At 43.2% G+C, this 19,709-nt stretch overlaps 1 protein-coding gene across 1 annotated transcript; it reads left to right on the top strand.

Moving 5' to 3' along the window:
* The first annotated feature begins 6,070 nt into the window (after nt 1–6,070).
* FXN (frataxin) lies at nt 6,071–18,979 on the top strand. The gene is made up of 5 exons (XM_080372930.1): nt 6,071–6,605; nt 8,409–8,500; nt 12,413–12,533; nt 15,205–15,302; nt 18,680–18,979. The coding sequence occupies exons 1-5, from the start codon at nt 6,480–6,482 to the stop codon at nt 18,831–18,833; spliced, it is 591 nt and encodes a 196-aa protein (XP_080229056.1). The 5' UTR covers nt 6,071–6,479; the 3' UTR covers nt 18,834–18,979.
* Nucleotides 18,980–19,709: the final 730 nt, after the last annotated feature.

The raw sequence follows: 19,709 nt of genomic DNA, 5'->3' as shown, positions 1-19,709 counted from the left end.
AACACTTGCAAAAGGAGATCCTGTATAGATTATGGAGTCTACTACGAAAACCTTCTCTAAAGCATGTGCACTTCAAATTTTATTTATTTTTTTTCTGTGACTACCTGGCAGCTAAGCAATGTTAATGACCAGCAACTTGGAACCCATTTATTTCTCTAACACATGAAATGGTATAAAGCTTTAAACATCAAAGAGTACAGGAGCTTGTAAGTATGTGTATGTTTCATGACTAAGGATTTAGTTTCTCTTCATCTTGCATTCATGTTTTGCATTGGTAGCACTTTGATGAAAATGTGAAGACATTTGAACATATCCATAAAGCTGATAAGGCAGTGCATGTCAAGTAAAAATAAAATATATACAGAAGGCATAATTAAATCCTTGGGGTGTTAAAGTAACGTATTGGTCTATTTCTCCAGGTCTAAATAGATGGAACTCACCACAGGGAGCAAAATTTGAAGAATTAGGTCACGAAGGTGGGCGATTTGTGTGCAGTGGTATCTGAATACTCTGGCCTTGCAAGCTGCCCGGAAGGAAAAAGCACAAGTTAATGTCTGCTTAGAGGAAGGTAGGGAGTAACTCCAAATGTGTGTATCTGACCCTGTGACTTAGTCATATGACATTCAGAGGGTGAGCTTTGCCTTTGGTGGTAGCACTTAATAGTTGTCCTCAGCTTAAAAAAATAAACAACTTCATGTCCTTGTACTAGAATTCAGTGGTTTGAAAATGCTAGCACCTATCCCAAGAACTGCTTTCTTCTTGACTTTGCTTATACTTCAGGCAGTTTAGTTTCATGTAACTCCATGCTGTCTTCACAAACCCTTGATACTAGACAGTGATAAAAGAGTAATCAGTAGTGCACTCCACCTGTTCTTCATAGAAGGTATTTGCTGGCCCATTTCCAGTGGTGCATGCTGTGGGAAAATTACTTTGGCAGGGGAATTAGAGAAAACTGGGACCTAACGGACGTGTAGTATTACAGAAAGCTTTTTTAGAGTAAAATACAGTTACTGCTTTCAGGATGGTTGACATGCACAAAATCTGCTTTACCACGGCTCCTTAAGTGACACATCCTGCCATCTTGGCACATGCTGATAGTAAGGGAGGATGGAGTGGGGTGGAGACACTGCGGCCAGGCTCTGTTGTACTCTCTGCAGCTGATAGGAGTAGCGGAGCATGGAGCGGAGTGCAGACCTGCGGCCAGGATCTGTTGCACTCCTTGCAGGAATGGGAACCTGGTGGTACCACACAGCCAATAAGATGAGAAGATGTTCGCTGCTGAGCCAACAATTATGGCAAAATTGCTTTCCTTCAATGAGATGATCTCACTATAACACTAACACACACCTCCATCTCAAAGTTACCTGCTGTCAAGGTACTACTACACCTCACTGGCCATGTGATACCAATCAGTAACAAAAATACATATGACTAGAATCACTCAGGCTCCACCTAAATGTAAAGAAAATGAACTGGTCTTGAACTGAAATTAAGTCCAAAAGGGGCCGGGGCAGGGTGTGTGTGTGGGGGGGTGGACGGGGTGGAATTGTTGTCTACACTCCCAAATTGTTTATATGTTAAACATTTATGTGCAGAAAGTTTAAGTCTAGCTGACCCACCTTCTAAGGTTGTCAAAGCTGAGGAATAAAAGGACTTCTAATCAAGGGAGTCAGCCTAGGGAGACAAAGAACAGATGGGGGGGAAAAGAAACCATTATGTAAATTACGCAGAAAGAAGCCTCCAAGTGAGAAAGTTCTGGCCAAGCTGATAAGGTGAAAGTAGGACAAAGGTAATAGTGGCAGTGAGAGATCACAACCTCCAGTTCAAATAGACCCCCATGAAAAAGAACAAAACCCTGCTTGGAGAGCATGTGTAGATAGTGAAAAACTTTAGCAGTGCTATCTGAGGATGCATATTAATTTCCATTAAAAGCAAGAAACTTTTAACCAATCCTTTGTATGATAATGAATATGCAATATATTACGAAGTATAAAAAGTGAGCACAGGAGGGAAAAGGTTAGGGAAGACTCCATCGTAACTTCTGGAATCAGTCAACAGGCTGAACCTGTCTTCTCCTCCATAGACATGCCTATTGGGTAAGAACTTCATGACTAGCTTCACACTAGCTGTTATTATGTTGTTTAAAGCTTGCTTTGCAGTCAGTATATTATCGCCAGCAGTATTTGAACCTTATTCTGTCACAAACTTGTATTTTGTATAATAAAAGTCTTCAGCTGAAGTTCATTTTGTATAAATCTCTGGAGACTTGAGATGTTGTTGTAAGGGGTTTGGCTCAGCGACACTGTCAGTGGCAGTCCCTGAATAGGTCAGTCAAATCACCCTCCGAAACACTGGGCTGTCAAAATGCAGGTAGTGGACAGGCTGGTCGGACACAAAGGTTTTGTCTTTCTTGGGAAAATGATAGGCTGATCAAATATAAAGGGTTTGAGGAACCCCCCCTTCTTAACGTGACACATGCACTTGCTTGCAACAAGAAAGATACCAGCTTTTTCCAGACTGAAGGCATGGGGCCTGACCCTGCAGTGATTTTGCATCTGAAACTACTTCACAGTTATTTTACACCAGCCTAAAAAGATATTGATACCAAAGTGCTGTAGTATGAACAACATTTACTGAAGGGATGAGAATCAAGATGAAAAACATTAAGAAATCTGTTTAAATTGCTAACCCCTAACTCAGGCCCTTTTGAAGTCATGTGAATGATCCTGGCTGGTAGTGTGAAGTTCATTAACTTGAACACTGTTGAAAATCTTGTGAAATATTTGGTAAGTGAAATCTAATACCAGAGAAAATATTTAATCTACACAAATTCATTGATCTGTCATTAAATTAGAAAGAGATGAACATTTCCTAGTGAGAGTTGTTGCATATGACCTTGAATGATTAGAGGAAAATCACTATGGAACTTTGTGGATAATACCAGAAAATATCTTTTCATACTCTTCTCATAGGAATGTAAATAAGCATCATCTTTTATTAGATCAAATGCTGCATAAAAGAACAGGCATTCCTCCATTCTTCCAGCTGCTTTCCCCTCTCCCCACCAAGGTATGAAAAAGGAATTGTTTGCTTCACTAATGTATTCTGTGGTCTGATAAAAGCTATTTTTCCTTACAGGCCTTATCTCAGTTTGTAGACCGTTACAGCTGCAAAAAGATGACTCGTTCCTTCAAGTAGTGATAAGAATGTGGTTTGGTCTTCAAGGAACTAGAGAGTATCTTTTATTGGCTTGATGTATAAAAACTTCCCTCACCAAATGCAGCAAGAACACAGACCCATGCAAGGTCTGAGGGAAGATACAGATAGCAAAGAAACACAGAGGACTCTGCTAGAAAAAGCCAAGAGGCTGACCAAGCTAGATAATATGGTTTAGTACAGAGAACTCTTTAACTACAACAGACATCAAAGTCTCAGTTGAAATTTGCACAACCAACTTGAATTGTCCAGGCTTTTGCCTCTTGTGTGGTAGAAAACAATTTCAGCTTAAAGAAAAAAATAATACAATTCGTGGTGAGAAACTTGACAACATATTCCCTAAAGCATTGCAAGATGCCAGCTGCTTACTTGAGTGAGAGTTTTAGAAATTATACATCACACAGTAACCAGTGGTAAGCTTCTTAATATTTGTATGCTTTACATATTTATGATTTTACTTGCAACTGTTGAATCTTTCAGTCCTGTCCTGTGGAAGGTACTCAAATGAAATGTGTCTGTGTTCCCACAGAAAATGCATTTTTTTTAAAAGCCTATTTTATTTTTTTCAGTTTAGAGAACAATAAAAAATGTCTTGTTGATGAGATTCTTGACATCTTCACGTATCATTAATAACACAATACCACCAGCATTTAAATAACTCAGAATGCACTTGGCCAGCCACCTACATAAAAATTCCCTTCTTCCTCACTGCTTTCTGAAACACACCATCAGAAGTTCTGTCAGACATATGTCAGGTGTGATAAATGATGTGCTATATTTTCCGTTTACTGACTCAGGGTAACATTTTCCGTACAGGAGGTAATGGATCAGAATACTTGCTGTCACAGAAGGTACTGTCCTAGAATAGGTCCCTGAGTAGATGCTATATTCTGATAATGGACCTTTCCTTGGACTCAGGTATTCACACAGCCAAAACAGCTCCTGGACAAACCAGTGATTTGCTTCTCAAGTGGTCCATATAAGCAGCTCACATCAGTGCAGTTACCCGGAATTAATTAACTGCAGTTAATGGGAACTGGAATCTCAACAGGGGTTTTTTTGAGTGACTTGCAGCTACTCCAGTTTTGGGGTGTGAATCCATTGTCCAGCTGGACTGTTATGAAGTCTAAACCCAAGATACTAGCCCTGGTCCTTGTCCCAGTGCTCCCTCTCTGTACTGCCAGTGGGTCCTACGGTTCTTGTCCTAAATAGTCAAGAATGGGGGAATCCCTCTCCATTACTGCTTAGGTCCAGAAAAGCCATAGATAACTACTTGGAAAATTTGTCAGAGGACAATAACAACAGAACAGCACAACTACAGGAAGTGGATTCTTACTGTACATCTTAGGCAATTACTGCAATTACAGCACACTTTAAAGTTCAAACTAGTATCCTTTGTAGCTCAGGCTGCTGAAATTAAAATGCTGCCAGGCACCTGTGGTGTATAGGAACTGCCTGTATGTTAAAACCGCCAGTCCTTGCAAGGTAGAAATAAATAGCAACTTTGCTTTGCCCTGCTTGGGCTTTTTCTTTTTTTTAAGTGGTGGACTGGGTAGCATTGCTTGAAATTTCTGTCCTTTCCAGGCTCCAGCTCCTTGTAAATCTACCCAGCAAGATCACTTTGCCTGAGCAGGTGCCTACAAAGATCTACCCATGAGCAACTATTCCCTGTCTGAGAATAGTAGTGCTGTCCCAGAATGAGAGTTCTTCACCCAGTGAGCAAAAAGCCAATAAACACACAGAGTCAAGACATTTATTTCATGTCTGCACAGAGATGGGTGCTAGGTGGTAAATCCGCAAAGCTAGCACACCTTTGCTTCTAGGAGGTTTATGTACAGTTTGACACACAGAGGAGTTAGTCATTGTAAAATAAGATTGGCTGTAACTCTGTATTATATACAATATGGATGCTCCAGAGGTTGAGGGTGTGTGTACCTTTTTAAAGTTTCTGCTTCAAGGGAAGTGATTTTTGTCATTATAATATAATGAGGATAGTTGCTTTTTTTGTCTCAGTAATTAGAGGGTCAGCAAATGTTTTTCCTATCCTAGTTCCACAATGTTGACTCCTCAGCGTCACGGTACCCGCATTCTGTTAGACTCTTCAGGGTCAGTATGTCTGTGTTCTGACTATATTCTGTTAGCCTTATCAGTCCCTTGGGTTATTTCACCTTCCTCTTTTGGCCATTTGTCATTAGTTCTCCCCTTTGAGACTTAGATATATTTTTTCTGACCTATCCCATTAGTCTTATTCTTTCTTTCTTTTATTTCAATGTCTTTACATATCCTTTCTTTCTAATCCCATCATTATGTGTTGTGACTGTTGGGACAGAGACTGTGTTATTAAGGTTTTCATACATCCAAGCATAATGCAAAATACTACAATTAACAACATAAGCATGATGAGATTTTGCAATAAACTTTGTAACCACCCAATCAAAGAAAAAGCTAATTGTGGAGAATTTTGTTCAACCAGCCACTTTCCATACTGTTTCTTAAGTCACAGCTTGTTTTGGCTGTTTGGTTAATTTGATCTAGTTGTTTATCTAATTGTTTGTAATGTTAGCAATTTATATGCAACCACCATTATTTTTAAGATCTAGGAAACTGCAAAGTCCATGTTCATGTAGCAAAAGTAAATCTAGTGCCAGCCGATTCTGTAAAGCCATCTTTGGAACGGCCGCAACTGGAAACGGAGCTTTTCCATCCCGACTGGAGTGGCTTGGCCAGGGCATCCGTTTGCAAAGTTAGATTGTGCAGTATGAATCGGTTCTCAAGGGCTGGGATTTGGGGCGAGACGAGTGATGTACAGCTCCTGTATCAGGATGTTGCCAAAGTTATGGATGTGTTTTTCTGTTCTTCCCCACACGTAATCCGGCCGGGCTGTACCCGGGCCGAAGCAGCAGGGCCCGGGGCGGGGGGACACACGCCGCTCCCCTCCCCGGCAGCCCGCAGGAGCAGCTCGCCAGCTCCCTGACGCGCCCAGGCCCGGAGGCCGCGGCCCGCTGGTGAGCCCCGCCTCCGGCCGGGAAAGGCACGGAGCCCCGCCGCTCGGGGCCCTGCCTCCCGCCGCGGCGCCGGCACTGCCCCCGCAGTCACAGGCTCCTTCGCACCGGGGGCGGGCCGAGACCGGCGCCGCGGCGCCCCGGCCCGGCGCTGCTCCCCGCGGCGCCGGCGGAGGGCGCTAGCGGGGCGCCGCCTCTCGTTCGCCGCCGCCGCGGCGGGCTGGCTCCTCCCCGCCCGCTTCCGTAGCGAGCGGCGGCGGCATGTGGAGGCCGGGGGCGGCTGGCGCAGTGAGCGCGGCGCGGCGGGCGGCGGCGGCGTGGCGGCGGAGCGGAGGCCCCGGGGACGCCCCGCTGGCCGGGGCAGCCGCCGGCGGGCGCGGCCGGACGGTGAGCAGCGTGAGGCGGGCGGGCGGGCGGTGCGGCCTGTGCCGCCGGGAGGGAGGAGGCGGGCCGGTCGCGCCGCTGCTTGTCCGCGGGCGGGCGGGGCGGCCTCGGGCCGGGGTCGCGGCGGGCGGGCCCTGGGGGGCGGGGAGCTCCTCAGCCGCCCGCGGGCCCCCAGCCCGGCCCCGCCACCCGCGGCCGCGCAGCCGGCCGGGCCCCCCTGTGGCGGGGGTACGGCTGCTCGGCTCTCCTGCCGCCTCCGGGCGGGCGGCGCTGAGGCGGGCGGCGCTGAGGGGGCCGGGCCCGGCGCGGGGCGAGGGCTGAGCCGCGCCCCGGCGGCAGCTGCCCGTGCCGGTGGGAAGCACGGGGCGCGAAGGGCTGGGGCTCGCGGGTTCCCAGCCCCGCAAGCGCAGCCGTGCTGCCCTGCAGGAACGGCGGCAGCGGGGGCTGCCCGGCGGGGGGGCAGGCCTTGCAGTGCTCCAGAGCTTTGTGCTGGGTTGCTGCCCTTTCCCAGCCGCAGCAGGTGCGTGCAGGCCGCCCTCAGCGCGGGGTTTGGTACCTGGCGGGGTGACACCAAGTGTGTGCTAGTGCTGTGTTGACAGCCGCAGGTCACAGCCTGAGTATGGGCACACCAACAGCTGCATCATCTCACTCTGGCCAGAACCCAGATGTATTTGCTGTCACTTAGCTTTTCATCCTATGTGCGTATTAAAGAAATGCTAAAGTGTACAGTCAAAACCGCATAGGTGTCAGCATGTATTTTGTCAGCCTGTGTCACTGATGGTACAAGGAGTTTGCTGTTCTCTGTCCTTTACGTCTGTCTCATGGCTTTGGATTGACAGACCAGTTCATCTGTAATGCCTGAGGACAGATGTTAAACCATATGGAGAGAGGTATTTTTGTGTTTTGCTCTTGTGTGTGCTTGAACAGGGGCTGTCATAGTTTCTTTTTAGGTGGCACTTGCTTTTCATCTCAATTTTCAAAACGTTGTGCAAGTACACAAAAAGCAGTCAGGAATGCTGTCTTACCATTCATCCAAAAATATATGCCTTCATAGCCCAGGTTAAGAAGAAAATGGCAGGCAAGCTATCTTTCTTTGTTGATAGCGTAAGTGCTTCTGCTAGAGTGTTAGACTAAGGGATCAGCTTAATCTTTATCCGTGCTGATGTCTTGCTTCTCCTCAAAGGGGCTGCCCATTCCACTCCCTTGTCTTGAATTGCCAATGTGTTGACACAGCTTTTCTGTAATTTTGATTTGTTTTTTAAAGTTGTTGTGGTTTTTTTTTAAACAGACATTAGAAATTAAACAGCTTGTTTTACAGAAGAGATGTGGAATGTCAAGTGTGATGTTAGCTCTTTTGTAAGCTGGGAGGATTCAGGTCTTCTGTTTATTTTAGTTGAATATATTCATGGCTTCTAACAGAGGGACACAAGTTGTGGATCATGAAGTGTCTGAGTAGTGGATACTTGTCAAAATCTTGGCCTAACCAGTTGTCTGAAGTTGCTCGGTAGTTCTGGGGTAAAGCAACGGAAAAGAAAACAGTTCTCTTCTCTACCTCGCTATTTGATAGATATTTTTTTTCATTATCAGAAGATAACTGTATCGGACGACAAGAATATTCTAATTGCCTCAATCATCCAAGGACTAAAGCTGTGTAATTCTTTCCATATTAGCTCTGTGATATAGAATATGACTATTTTACTTGGAGGGGGTGGGAAAGTCTTCAAGGATCTACTTAATTTATATGACAAATAGGTAATTTATAATTCTTAGTGTTTTAACTTTTAATTCCATTTTATTTACGCTTAGTTTCAACAGCAGTTACGATACGCTTCAGAGATGAAGAGCAAGACTGTTCAGTTCGCAAATTTAAGAAATACAGGAACTCTGAATGACACAAGGTAAATTGTATTTTGAGATATTCACACAAAAAAATATTGTCTCTGCATTTTAAAATAATTTCTAGACATGGTAAGACTGAAACTAGTGTAACATTGATATGATGTTATAAAGGAAAAGTACAGTTTTAGCGCCAAGTATTTGGGGTGACTTTGGGAAGTCACTTAGGAAATAATTCATGTATCTAAACATAGGTGTCTAGCACCATTTCACATATGTCAGGGTGCATGAAATTTCTTCTTGTGCTGAAAGGATGTGACACAGTACCTGTCAGAGATTTCTTCCCTTCTGATGCTGCAGCTGGAGGCCCAATGAAGGATTGTGCAGATGTCAAAAATGGCTCTTACTGTTAAGTACCTGAACTGCACCCTGAGCCAGTAGATGAATCTTGCCTAATCCCAAGGATTTCCATTCTACATATCCCTGGGTGTTTCTGTGGTGTCCCTCACATAAGTGGAATTGTGTGTGTTTCAGTAACTGGCTAGCAAGAAACTTGTAGAAAATGTTATGTCCTTTATTATCCAATAAAAGATATTGAGTCACCGTAGTTCATAGTAACTTGTATTGCCATACCCATTAGTGAAAACTGGAGTGATTTCACTGAATTGTCTGTTGCTAGAGGTACCCACCTAAACACTCAGTTAAAAGTTGACATTGATATGAATGGAAAGACTTGTGTGATTTAATTAAATATGGTTATTTAAACTGATCTAGACTTTGTTCCCACTACATTTTTCTACTTATTTAAGGAGGATAACAGAAACAGTCTCACAGGTGCTGTAAGCGTTAGGTAGTGGCTACAAGGGTGCTTTGAGACACTCTGAAGAAGAAGCTAATTGTATGTATTTGTTCAAAAGCACACTTTAAATAACATCTAATTACTGGGCTGCATTGGTAATTCCAATTGAGAAGTCGAATGCTGTGTGCAGACATGGCATGTGGTATTGATGTTTATAAATCACTTATAGCTGCAGCAAGTTTCTTAGAGTCAAATGACGTATGCTTCTAGCCAGGAGGTGCTTGTGTCTTTTAGTAGAGTTCAAAACTAAGTGATTCTTTCCCAAAGTCCTTTTATGAAAAAGCCTTATTCTGAAATGTTACTCTGTCCTCTTAGTAAGCAGGGATCAGTGTATCTAAGGAAATAAGTACATACTTCTCAGTTAAAATCATAGAATTGCAGAATGGTCAGGGTTGGAGGGGACCTCAGAAGATCACCTAGTCCAACCCCCGGCTAAAGCAGGTTCTCCTAGAGCAGCTTGCACAGGGTGGTGTCCAGGTGGGTTTTGAATGTCTCCAGAGAAGGAGACTGCACAGCCTCTCTGGGCAGCCTGTCCCAGTGCTCTGTCACCCTCGAGGTGAAGAAGTTCTTACCTATACTCAGATGGAAACTCCAGTGTTGTAGTTTGTGCCCATTGCCCTTGTCCTGTCACTGGGCACCAGGAAAAGAGCCTGGCCCCGTCCTCCTGACACTCGGCCTGAAGATACCTGTATGCACTGATGAGATCCCCTCTCAGCCTTCTCCAGGCTGCACCGGCCCATCTCTCTCGGCCTTCCCTCATGAGGGAGATGCTCCAGCCCCCTCACCCCCTCGGCAGCCCCCCGCTGGCCCCTCTCCAGTCGCTCCCTGTCTCTCCTGAACTGGGGAGCCCAGCGCTGGGCACAGCACTCCAGGTGCGGCCTCACCAGGGCAGAGCAGAGGGGCAGGACACCCCCCTCCACCCGCTGGCCACGCTCCTCCTGATGCAGCCCACGCTGGCAGCGGCCTCCTTGCCCACCGGGGCACACTGCCGGCCCACGGGCCACTCGGTGTCCTCCAGGCCTCCCAGGTCCTTCCCCGCAGAGCTGCCTGCCAGCAGGTCAGCCCCAGCCTGTGCTGGTGCGTGGGGTCGCTGCCCCCCGGCGCAGGACCCTACCCCCGCCTTTGCTGAGCTTCATGACGCCCCCCCCGCCCCACTGCCCAGCCTGCCCGGGCCCCGCTGAACGGCAGCGCAGCCTCCGGGGTATCAGCCGCCCTCCCAGCGCTGCACCACCAGCAAACTGGCTGCGGGCACGCTCTGCCCCTTCACCCAGGGCGCTGGTGGGTGGGCTGAGCAGGACGGGACCCGGTGCTGAGCCCCGGGGCACAGCGCTGGCTGCGGGCCCCCAGCTGGGCTGCGCCGCTGGTCACAGCCCTCTGGGCTCTGCCATCAGCCAGGTCTCAGCCCACCGCCCTGCCCACGCGCCCAGCCCACCCGGCCTGCGCTCACTGACTGGAATGACACTGGCTTTCCTCCAGTCCTCGGGCACCTCTCCTGTTCTCCATGACCTTTCAGTGATGGAGACTGGCTTGGCAATAACATCTGCCAGCTCCCTCAGCGCTCGGGAATGCATCCCATCAGGGCCCATGGATTTGTGGGTGTCAGGTTTGCTATAGTGATCTCTAACCCAATTCTCCTCAACCAAGGGAAAGTCCTCCTTTCTCCAGATTTTCTCTCTTGCCTCCAGGTTTGGGAAACCAGAGGACCGGCCTTGGCAGTAAAGACTGAAGCGAAGAAGGGATTCAGTAACTCCACCTTCTCAGTGTCCTTCATCACCAGGGCAGCCACCTCATTCAGCAGAGGGCCCACATTTTCCCTAGTCATCCTTTTCCTGCTGATGTACTTGAAGAAGCCCTTCTTGTTGTCCTTGACCTCTCTTGCCAGATTTAATTCCAAATGGACCTTAGCCTTCCTTGTCACATCCCTGCATGTTCTGACAGCGTTCCTATATTCCTCCCAAGTGGCCTGTGCCTTTTTCCACATCCCATAAACTTCCTTCTTCTGTTTTTGCCAGACTCCTTGAGATTTGCCAGAATCTCCTTGCTGATCCGTGCAGGTCTCCTGCCAGCTTTGCTTGATTTCTTACTCGTAGGGATGCATCTATCTTGAGCTTGGAGGAAGAGACGCTTGAATATTAGCCAGCTGTCTTGGGCCTCCCTACCTTCTAGAGGAGGGTTAGGACCTCCCTCCCTAACCTGTGAGATTCCTCCAAATAGGTCCTTGAAGGCACCGAAGTTAGCTCTTCTGAAGTTCAGGGCTGCAATGCTACTTGTTGCCCTTCTTCCTCCACGCAGGATCCTGAACTTCACCATCTCATGGTCATTGCAGTAAGGCTATCTCCAGCCAATCCTTCTTTGTTAGTACAAGGTCCAGCAGCTCACCTCAGCTTGTTGGCTCATCCACCACCTGCATCAAAAAATTATCATCGGTGCTCTGCAGGAACCTCCTGGGCTGTGTGTGCCTAATTGTCTTTCCAGCAGATACTGGAGTGGTTGTTGTCCCCCGTGAGAATGAGGGCCTGTGATCTTGAGGCTTCTTCCAGTTGTTTATAGGAGCCTCACCAAACTCCTGATCAGATGGCCTCTAGCAAACACCCACAACAGTGTCCCCCATGTTGACCTGTCCTTGATCTTTACCCATAAGCTCTTGACTCGTTCTGCGTCCACCCCTAGGGAGAGCTGAACACATTCCAGTCTCTCCCTCACATAGAGAGCAACTCCACCACCTCTCCTTGCTGGTCTGTCTTTCCTAAAAAGTACGTAGCTGTCCATGACGGCATTCCAGTCATGCAAGCTATCCCACCATGTCTCTGTAGCTGCAGGGAGATCCTGGCCCTGCGACTGCACACAGATCTCTTAATTCTTCCTGTTTATTCCCTGTGCTGCATGCATTGGTGTACAAATCTCTGCTACCAAAATTTCAAAATTCCACCTCCATTTATAAGGTGGATTGCTACGTACGTTAACCTTAATAAAAACAACTCCTTGTTGTATATGATTATTTCATGGTTACTGTTTCTCCTAAGGTCATCATGGTCTCTGGATGTTTTTATTATAGGAAAAATACTGTGTTCCATATTTTTCCTCCAGATTATGGGCTTGTATGTCTCATTTGTAGCTCTTTAGATGAGACCACTTACGAAAAACTGGCTGAAGAAACACTGGACTCCTTGGCGGATTTCTTTGAGGACCTAACAGATAAGCCTTTTACCCCGGAAGACTATGATGTCTCTTTAGGGGTATGTTTTAAACATTCTATTACTACTGTAATTATTGTATTTATTTTTTGTCTTTGAAGGGGAATTTTAAATTGTTCAGCTTAGTGCCAACACTTAAAATACGAGTTTTTACAGCTTTATTGTTAAAATATGCCTGTTTATACTGACTGGAGCAACTATTCTGGTAAAAAGTAACACATGCTATCGTATGATTTGAGGATTTAAAATGTTCAGTGTGCAGAGAAAGACATAATATATAGATAATAAAGGAGCACAAGAGGAGGTGCTGTGGAAAAAAAAGACTACACCAAAACCCCATAGTTTTTGGACTTGCTCCTTTGTAACTTTGTCTTCATAATGTTCATTCTTCATTTCACGTAAGTGGGATAGAAATAACATATTGTTAGTAGGATTCTGTTGTTGATCTTAGAAAATACCGTTTGTTGCTTTAATTAATTATGTAGTTAATGTTACAGCTTATTGCTTTTCTGGTGAAAAGCGAAGAACTGTTTAACCATTACTGTTCACTATGTTTTAGTGTATCAGCACCAATTAGCCTGATTTAAAGAATTTGGGACAAAAATTAGCGAAAAGGTTATGATTTATCTTGTAATATTCTCAGACTCTTCATTACACGAAGGTAATGAGTCATATTATGTCTCCAGCCACTGTAGAGTGGATTGTGTCTGAGACTGACTCATTGTGGGACTCAAAAGAAACTATTTTTAATCCATCTTAATTTTTACCGGTACTCCTTTGTTGCATAGACTGTGTGACGATGAAAGAATATGTTGTCATTTCTGTTAAGAGTGCAAGGTTAAACAGTCCCAAGTTTTAATTCCAAACAAACAGGGCTAGTGCTATAGTAAGCCACAAGGTGGCGAACGTGATAAAGGTCCGTTACACCTGTGCACTTTTATCTTCGTGTCCGAACGAAAAAAATCTTTCTACGAATATTCTTATTACCAGGAGCTAACAAACACTCATTCAGTGCATCCAAAGCACATACAGTAATATTCTTTAAAATGTGGTAAAAATATCTTGCAGTTTAAGTTCTTAAAAACTCAAATTGTGTTTTCTAGTATTTCAAAATACTGCAAAACGTATGGGAAAATGTTTTAAACACAGTATTAGAAGTTAGAATTTATTTAATTTGCAGTGGCATAGCAACAATACTCTCCAGAAGCTGACACACAATGTAAGCAATAGTATAATCTTTTTGTTAACTCTTTGGAAACCTATTTTCATAGTGTTTCTGTAGCATACAGTTTAATGTCATGCTGAATACTTAATATGGCACTAAACAGTACATAGAAGAATAGTGGAACGTCTATACCACTGTTCAGGCCTAATCCCCCAACCTGCTCTTATTCTGCTGTGTCTCTACAGATCTAAGACTGCTCAGGTATAGGCAGGTTTGAATTCTGCCAACCAGGGCAGTAGCTTCTTTGCACTAAACCAATGTTCAGTTAACATAAGCAGCAGGACCACCTGATAGCAATATTAAACAGGAGAGTCTTTTATTTTTATTGATCACAGTTATAAACCCTTACCAAGAACAGAAACAGCTTGGAAACTAAGGTAACAAGATAAGACCTTGAGAGTATTATTTCATGCTTGATGATCCTTGATATATGTCAGAATCTAGTATGAGTGAGTTTGTAGGGAAAAGAATCTCATTTTTTTCCCCACAATAAGTGGTTATACACAGCAAATAGCCCTAGCAATGATAGTAGCTCTAGTAGTGACTCCTGCCTAAAACATGAAAAGTATGATTCACTTAAAGAAGCTTTATCGTGCTATAGGACATGAAGTAGTTGAGAAACTGTAGATGAAATATGACTAACCTATTACGTGAATCATCAGGCTGCATTCTGTAGAGATACCCTTTTTAATTAGCATAATTTGGATCATCTGTAGGTTAACTCTGGTCCAAGTGGTGGTGTTCTTTTAAAGTTAGAACAGAAATATTTTTGTCAGATTTATGTATGCTTTCCAAATGCACTTGTGAAAATGTCAAAAGAAATGTGAATCATGTTGTCAGTAATAAATGTAAGGAAGGGCAAATGAATGCTCACTAGGATAATGGTCTAAAGCTGGCAGCTAAAACAAACCAGACCTCATGGGTTCAGAAGTGGAACTTTTTTGAGGGATGATTCAGGATATAGGCATTTAATCAGAATTATTGGAGAAGGAATTGTGTTTATTCACTGAGAAGTGTTACAGTCACTTAAGAACAGTTAGGTAAAATTTTATGGCTCAGGAATCTAGCAACGCCATATGAAACGTCTTTACTTTGAACCACACCAGTTCTACATTGTTCATGAAGAGAGAAGTTGTTACTGGATGATGTTTTAATCGTTGCAAAATGAACTACCAGTCCTTTCAAGATGACAAGTCGAAGGTCAGGAGTATTGTTTAAGTAGTGCCATTGTGGATGGTGCAAACCCACTAAATAAAACGCTGACCAGAAGGTTTAAAGTCTAGATCAGGCTCCAAGGTATGCGGGTTGCCCTAGATATTCAAGTTTTTGATGCCTGATAATCATTCTTCCAAGCTTTTAGTGTTTGAGAAATAGTGTGGCATGTGATACAGATACGCAGGTTTCTGTTTATCTACTGCAGATGATGTAATTCTTGTCAAGTAACAGAATGCAAAATTCTAATTTCTCACTTATTTTCTTTTTTTTAAGAGTGGAGTTCTAACAGTTAAATTAGGTGGAGACATGGGAACGTATGTAATCAATAAGCAAACACCAAACCGGCAGATTTGGCTGTCCTCACCCACTAGGTAAGTTCTGTATAAGTTAATTATGTAATGTCTGCACACTGGGTGGAAGTGTATTCCCCCTTTTTTGTAGCACGGCGTGGACTATGTGATATCCTTTTCATAAGTAACCTGTTTACTCTGTATATTCTCGAAACATGATACAATCTAAACGTTTGATAAGAATTTGTTATAGAGGTTTGAGGCACAGTGCAGTATACTGACATACCTAAATGAATCCAGGAAATGTGTAATACAGTGTTTTCGTACCCTAATCTGGTCCAAGCCTACTGTCTACAGGAATATAGCCTACTCATATTAAAAATAAACAGCCATCATAAAAAAAAAACCCCGAACAACAAAGCTTTTGTTAGAGAAGGAAAGGTGATGATGATATTACAATCGAAATCTCTTTGTATTTAAGCAGGGTGGCTCCTTTCCTTTTTAAGCTTGTGGGATTTCCTGCTTTATATGTTTATGTGATTTCTCACTGGTTGTTTTTGTCAAGCATCTGCACTTTATGGGAGCCCTGGCTAGCTGTTCCCTCTGCCTTCTCTTAACACTGGTTTGATCCATTCCAGGTTTTCTGGTTGGTTGCAGCAGTGGGAAAATGTTGTAGCTGCCTCCCCCAAAAAATTATGTTCTCTGCCACTACCCTGTGGAAAGAACGGAGGGAGTTGGTCAGTGATACTGGTGAAGTAACCAGATAGCTGGAAAGTATGAGCGCTCCCAGTAACCATGCAGGCGTACCTCTTGAATGTTGTTCAGAATGTACTGATTGCAAAACCGGGAATGGTTTTGCAGTAGTAGAATTATGTAGTAGGGTTTGCGTTGGGGGAATAAAAATAAGCACAATGGAATTCAAGATTTTAAGAAATAATTTTAATAGATTAAAATTTACCTGAAGAAAATTGTAACTTTGCTTTGGTGTGGTTATGTAGTGGCAGCTGCGCAGCATAGTAGGTTAGCCATTTTTTTCCTACTAACTCTTCTCCTGTCACAGAATCCTTTTATTATTTAAATATTTTACTTAACAGGTTCATGACTTGCTAAGCTAGCCACAGGCCTAGCAAGCTAACAAACTTTTTTGTTTAGACAGATGCAGGCTGTGTGTCGCAATTTATTCATTCCATATATTTTGCTACAATTTCCAAACCTTGATTCTGCTTCAGATGACTATAAGATTTTTGTATCACTGAAACAAATTTTTCATCTATTTATGAAAATGAAAATTCAGAGAATTCCTATTCGGTTGGAGCCAACTCTAGTTGAGTCAAGACTACATGCCTCAGAATATGGAATATATGAAAAAATGTTAAACTTTTTTTTTTTTTTGATTGCTCCAGTAGTGAATAAAAATACTCAGGGAAAGAGATAAACTTGAAAATTCTCTGACAGTATTTTTCATATCTGTGATGAAAATTATTCACTTGCAAACATTAAATTTTATGCTTCTTTAACTGATATTATGGTAAACAGTGGTATTTCCTGAAGTATGATGTGTTGTGTTCACTTACTTCCTAACTGCTGAATAGCAGCTCCCAACAAATGTTATATGATCAGGAGTGACATCTTAAGTGCAATATACTAGAAGGTGAAGTAAGCAAATGTTGCTGCCAGCAATCACTTGTATTGGATGTTACATTTGGGAAATTTGTACAGTAAATGGAGAATCTTGTCTTCAGTAACATATCTCAAGGGAGACAAATTATTAAGATATGAGACATTTTCTTGGAATTGTTTTGACATTGTTTGCTATCATGCATCTGTACATAGAAGTGAACTTAAGCTTGTATTTGTAAAGCTTCCCTTAGATGACAATTTAAAAAAAGGGGGTGAAGGTGGCTGCAGGCTGCCAGCAGTGTGGTTGCAGTAATTTCGTGTAGCTCTTTTGACTGAAAAGACTTTTCAGCCTTGCACAGCATCTCTTAATAATACCTTAATGTGATATTTTAATTCTTCTCGGTGTTTAAAAATGTATGCATACTTTCCATGAGACATGTATTAGTCTATATTTAACTTTGTAGGCATTTTAGAGAATTCACAGGATCCTTGCTTAAATTTTTAATTTAAATGAAAAAAATCACATTTGTACAGCATTTTGGAGATACTGGGGTATAGAGGTATTTCATAGGCTAACTGTATCACTGATATTTACTATGTAACATTTAAAACCAGTTCAAATAATTTACACATTTCTTTGTCGTGAATTAAATGGTCAGACTTGGCCTGATTTTCATGAATGACTGCATTGCATTCTGTCATTCTCTAAGTGCAGGGAAGTATAAACAGATACTTGTGCTGCAAAGAGAGAGAAGTGAGAAATACATGGTAAAGTAACTGAAGTGCATAATCTTGATTCCAAATAGTTACCAGTTCACATAGGGCGAGTGAGATTTCAGTGGAAGTGACTTTGATTTGTATTTGTGTTTGTGACTGCTCATGGTTTGGTTAGTGGTTGGAAGTTCTGCATGTGGATATTGCAAGTATTTCAGGGTATTCAAGGTACAGATTAGTGTTTATGTTTGTAGAGAACCTGCAGATTGTTCTTGTGTATATATAGGACAGTCTGTTTTCTAGCAGGCCTTGTGCGTGGATTGTGTGAGTTCCAAGGCATTTTGTCCTGCAGGTTCAAGGATAAGACTCATGGTTCGTCTGTTTATCCCAGGCGACTATTTCATTCCTTTCTCTTTGCTTAGTTTCTCTAGCTGACCTTAACAGTAGTGAGTGCCTTTCAGTCATTCTCCTGTTTCAGATGTGGAGAATTGGGTGGATAGAAATGTCTGGAATGGAACCCTTGTGTTCAAGTATCTTTCTTGGTACTTAATGTAGTCCTGAAAAAATCAAGCCAGCAACCGTATGATAGCACAGAGGAAAACAGCTTTTTAAATGTAAACCACTCACATGCCAATGTATTTGCTTTCAGCTGGTAAATTCTTTTGTTGCATCTAAAAAGAAAGTGAGAATGGTGATCTGTGTTCTGCTGTGCTTAGAATATTTGCATGTGACTGCTGCAAGAACTAACCAACAGCATTAATTCAGCATTATAGAAATATCCCTTGTAATATTTGTGTGCTGGAAGATTGTATGGATGAGGGGAGAAGGGTAAGGGAAGAAACTGGGGAAATCAGTGCCAAAAGCAAGAAGGGAAGGAGTTTTGGTCTGCTGGGAGTAACTGATGTATCTTGTCGTCACCTTTTAGATGTATCTGTTGGATGGCTCAGCACTTCCTGGTGATCTGGCCTTTCTTTTCTGCTCTACTTTCCCAGACTGCCCACCAGGCCCTCTCCACACTGTCTGTTCCTTCTCATGGGCACTCTCTGGGGTACATTATAAATACAGGCTTCCAGCAGCTCCCTATGAATAATCTGTACTTGTACAGTGTATGTTTTGTTTTCTAGTGGGCCTAAGCGCTACGACTGGACTGGACGGAACTGGGTATATTCTCATGACAGAGTGTCCCTTCATGAACTACTATCAAAAGAGTTTTCAATGGCGTTAAAAACCAAATTGGATTTGTCCTGCTTAATATATTCCGGGAAAGAAGATACTTGATAATATTCTACCTCATGGAAGTTTAAAGACTTTAACTGCAAACCAAGCCCTTCCTTCATTTCTGAAGTACCTGAGCTTAATTCTGTTGTTTTTCTTGATGTCACTATGTTATGCAACAAAAATGAAAATAATAATATTTTTCTCTAGCGCTGTCTTTGGGTTTCTGTGTCACCGCTTGAATCTGTGTCCATGTAGTACAGGTGGTTGTGGTTGCCCTTCCTGTTAACTGCATTTCTTATGTATGGACTGACCCACCTAGTGACTTCTGACGAGTGCACAAAGCTAAACTTCTTTTGGTGAGACATTCACCCAAAACAACAAATGCCTGTGAATTGCATTGACATAAGTTGTGGCTCTGTGAATGTATTGCGTTAAAATTTGTGGCTGCAAGTGCATAATGCATCACAGTCAAATTGAATGTCGTAAAATGAAATGTCTGTGGCAGGCAGAAACTTTTCATTGTGTGTAATGCATGTCTTATGAGTTTCCCTCAGTATTGCAGAACTCGCTCTTTTCTCCAAATTTTAAATTCTCCTTTCTTTCATTAGGAGGGGTGGGTTTTTTTGAGCTAAACCTTAAATTACTTTAAATTTAAAAGATCTGTGTGGCTGTAAGCATCATATGGAACTGGACAGGCTGTTACACAATGTTTAAGTTGCATAGCAATATCTCTGCAAATACTTCATTCTATTACTCTGGATTTCTCTTTCTGTTCTCTTTTGCTCTTCAAAGGGTAAAAATACATCCTGACTTTTTCTTTAGTTGAGCAAAATTAAGATCCTCTCACAGCAGCAAAAATTTGCACTGATTTTGTTCTGCAGCGTTTCTTAAGGAAGTAGGCCTAGATTATCTTTTTCCCACCACGGTACAGCCAGA

This window comes from Falco punctatus, assembly GCF_963210335.1.
Source record: "Falco punctatus genome assembly, chromosome: Z".
In the NCBI taxonomy this organism is placed as follows: domain Eukaryota; kingdom Metazoa; phylum Chordata; class Aves; order Falconiformes; family Falconidae; genus Falco; species Falco punctatus.
This window is presented reverse-complemented; position numbering and strand designations above follow the sequence as displayed.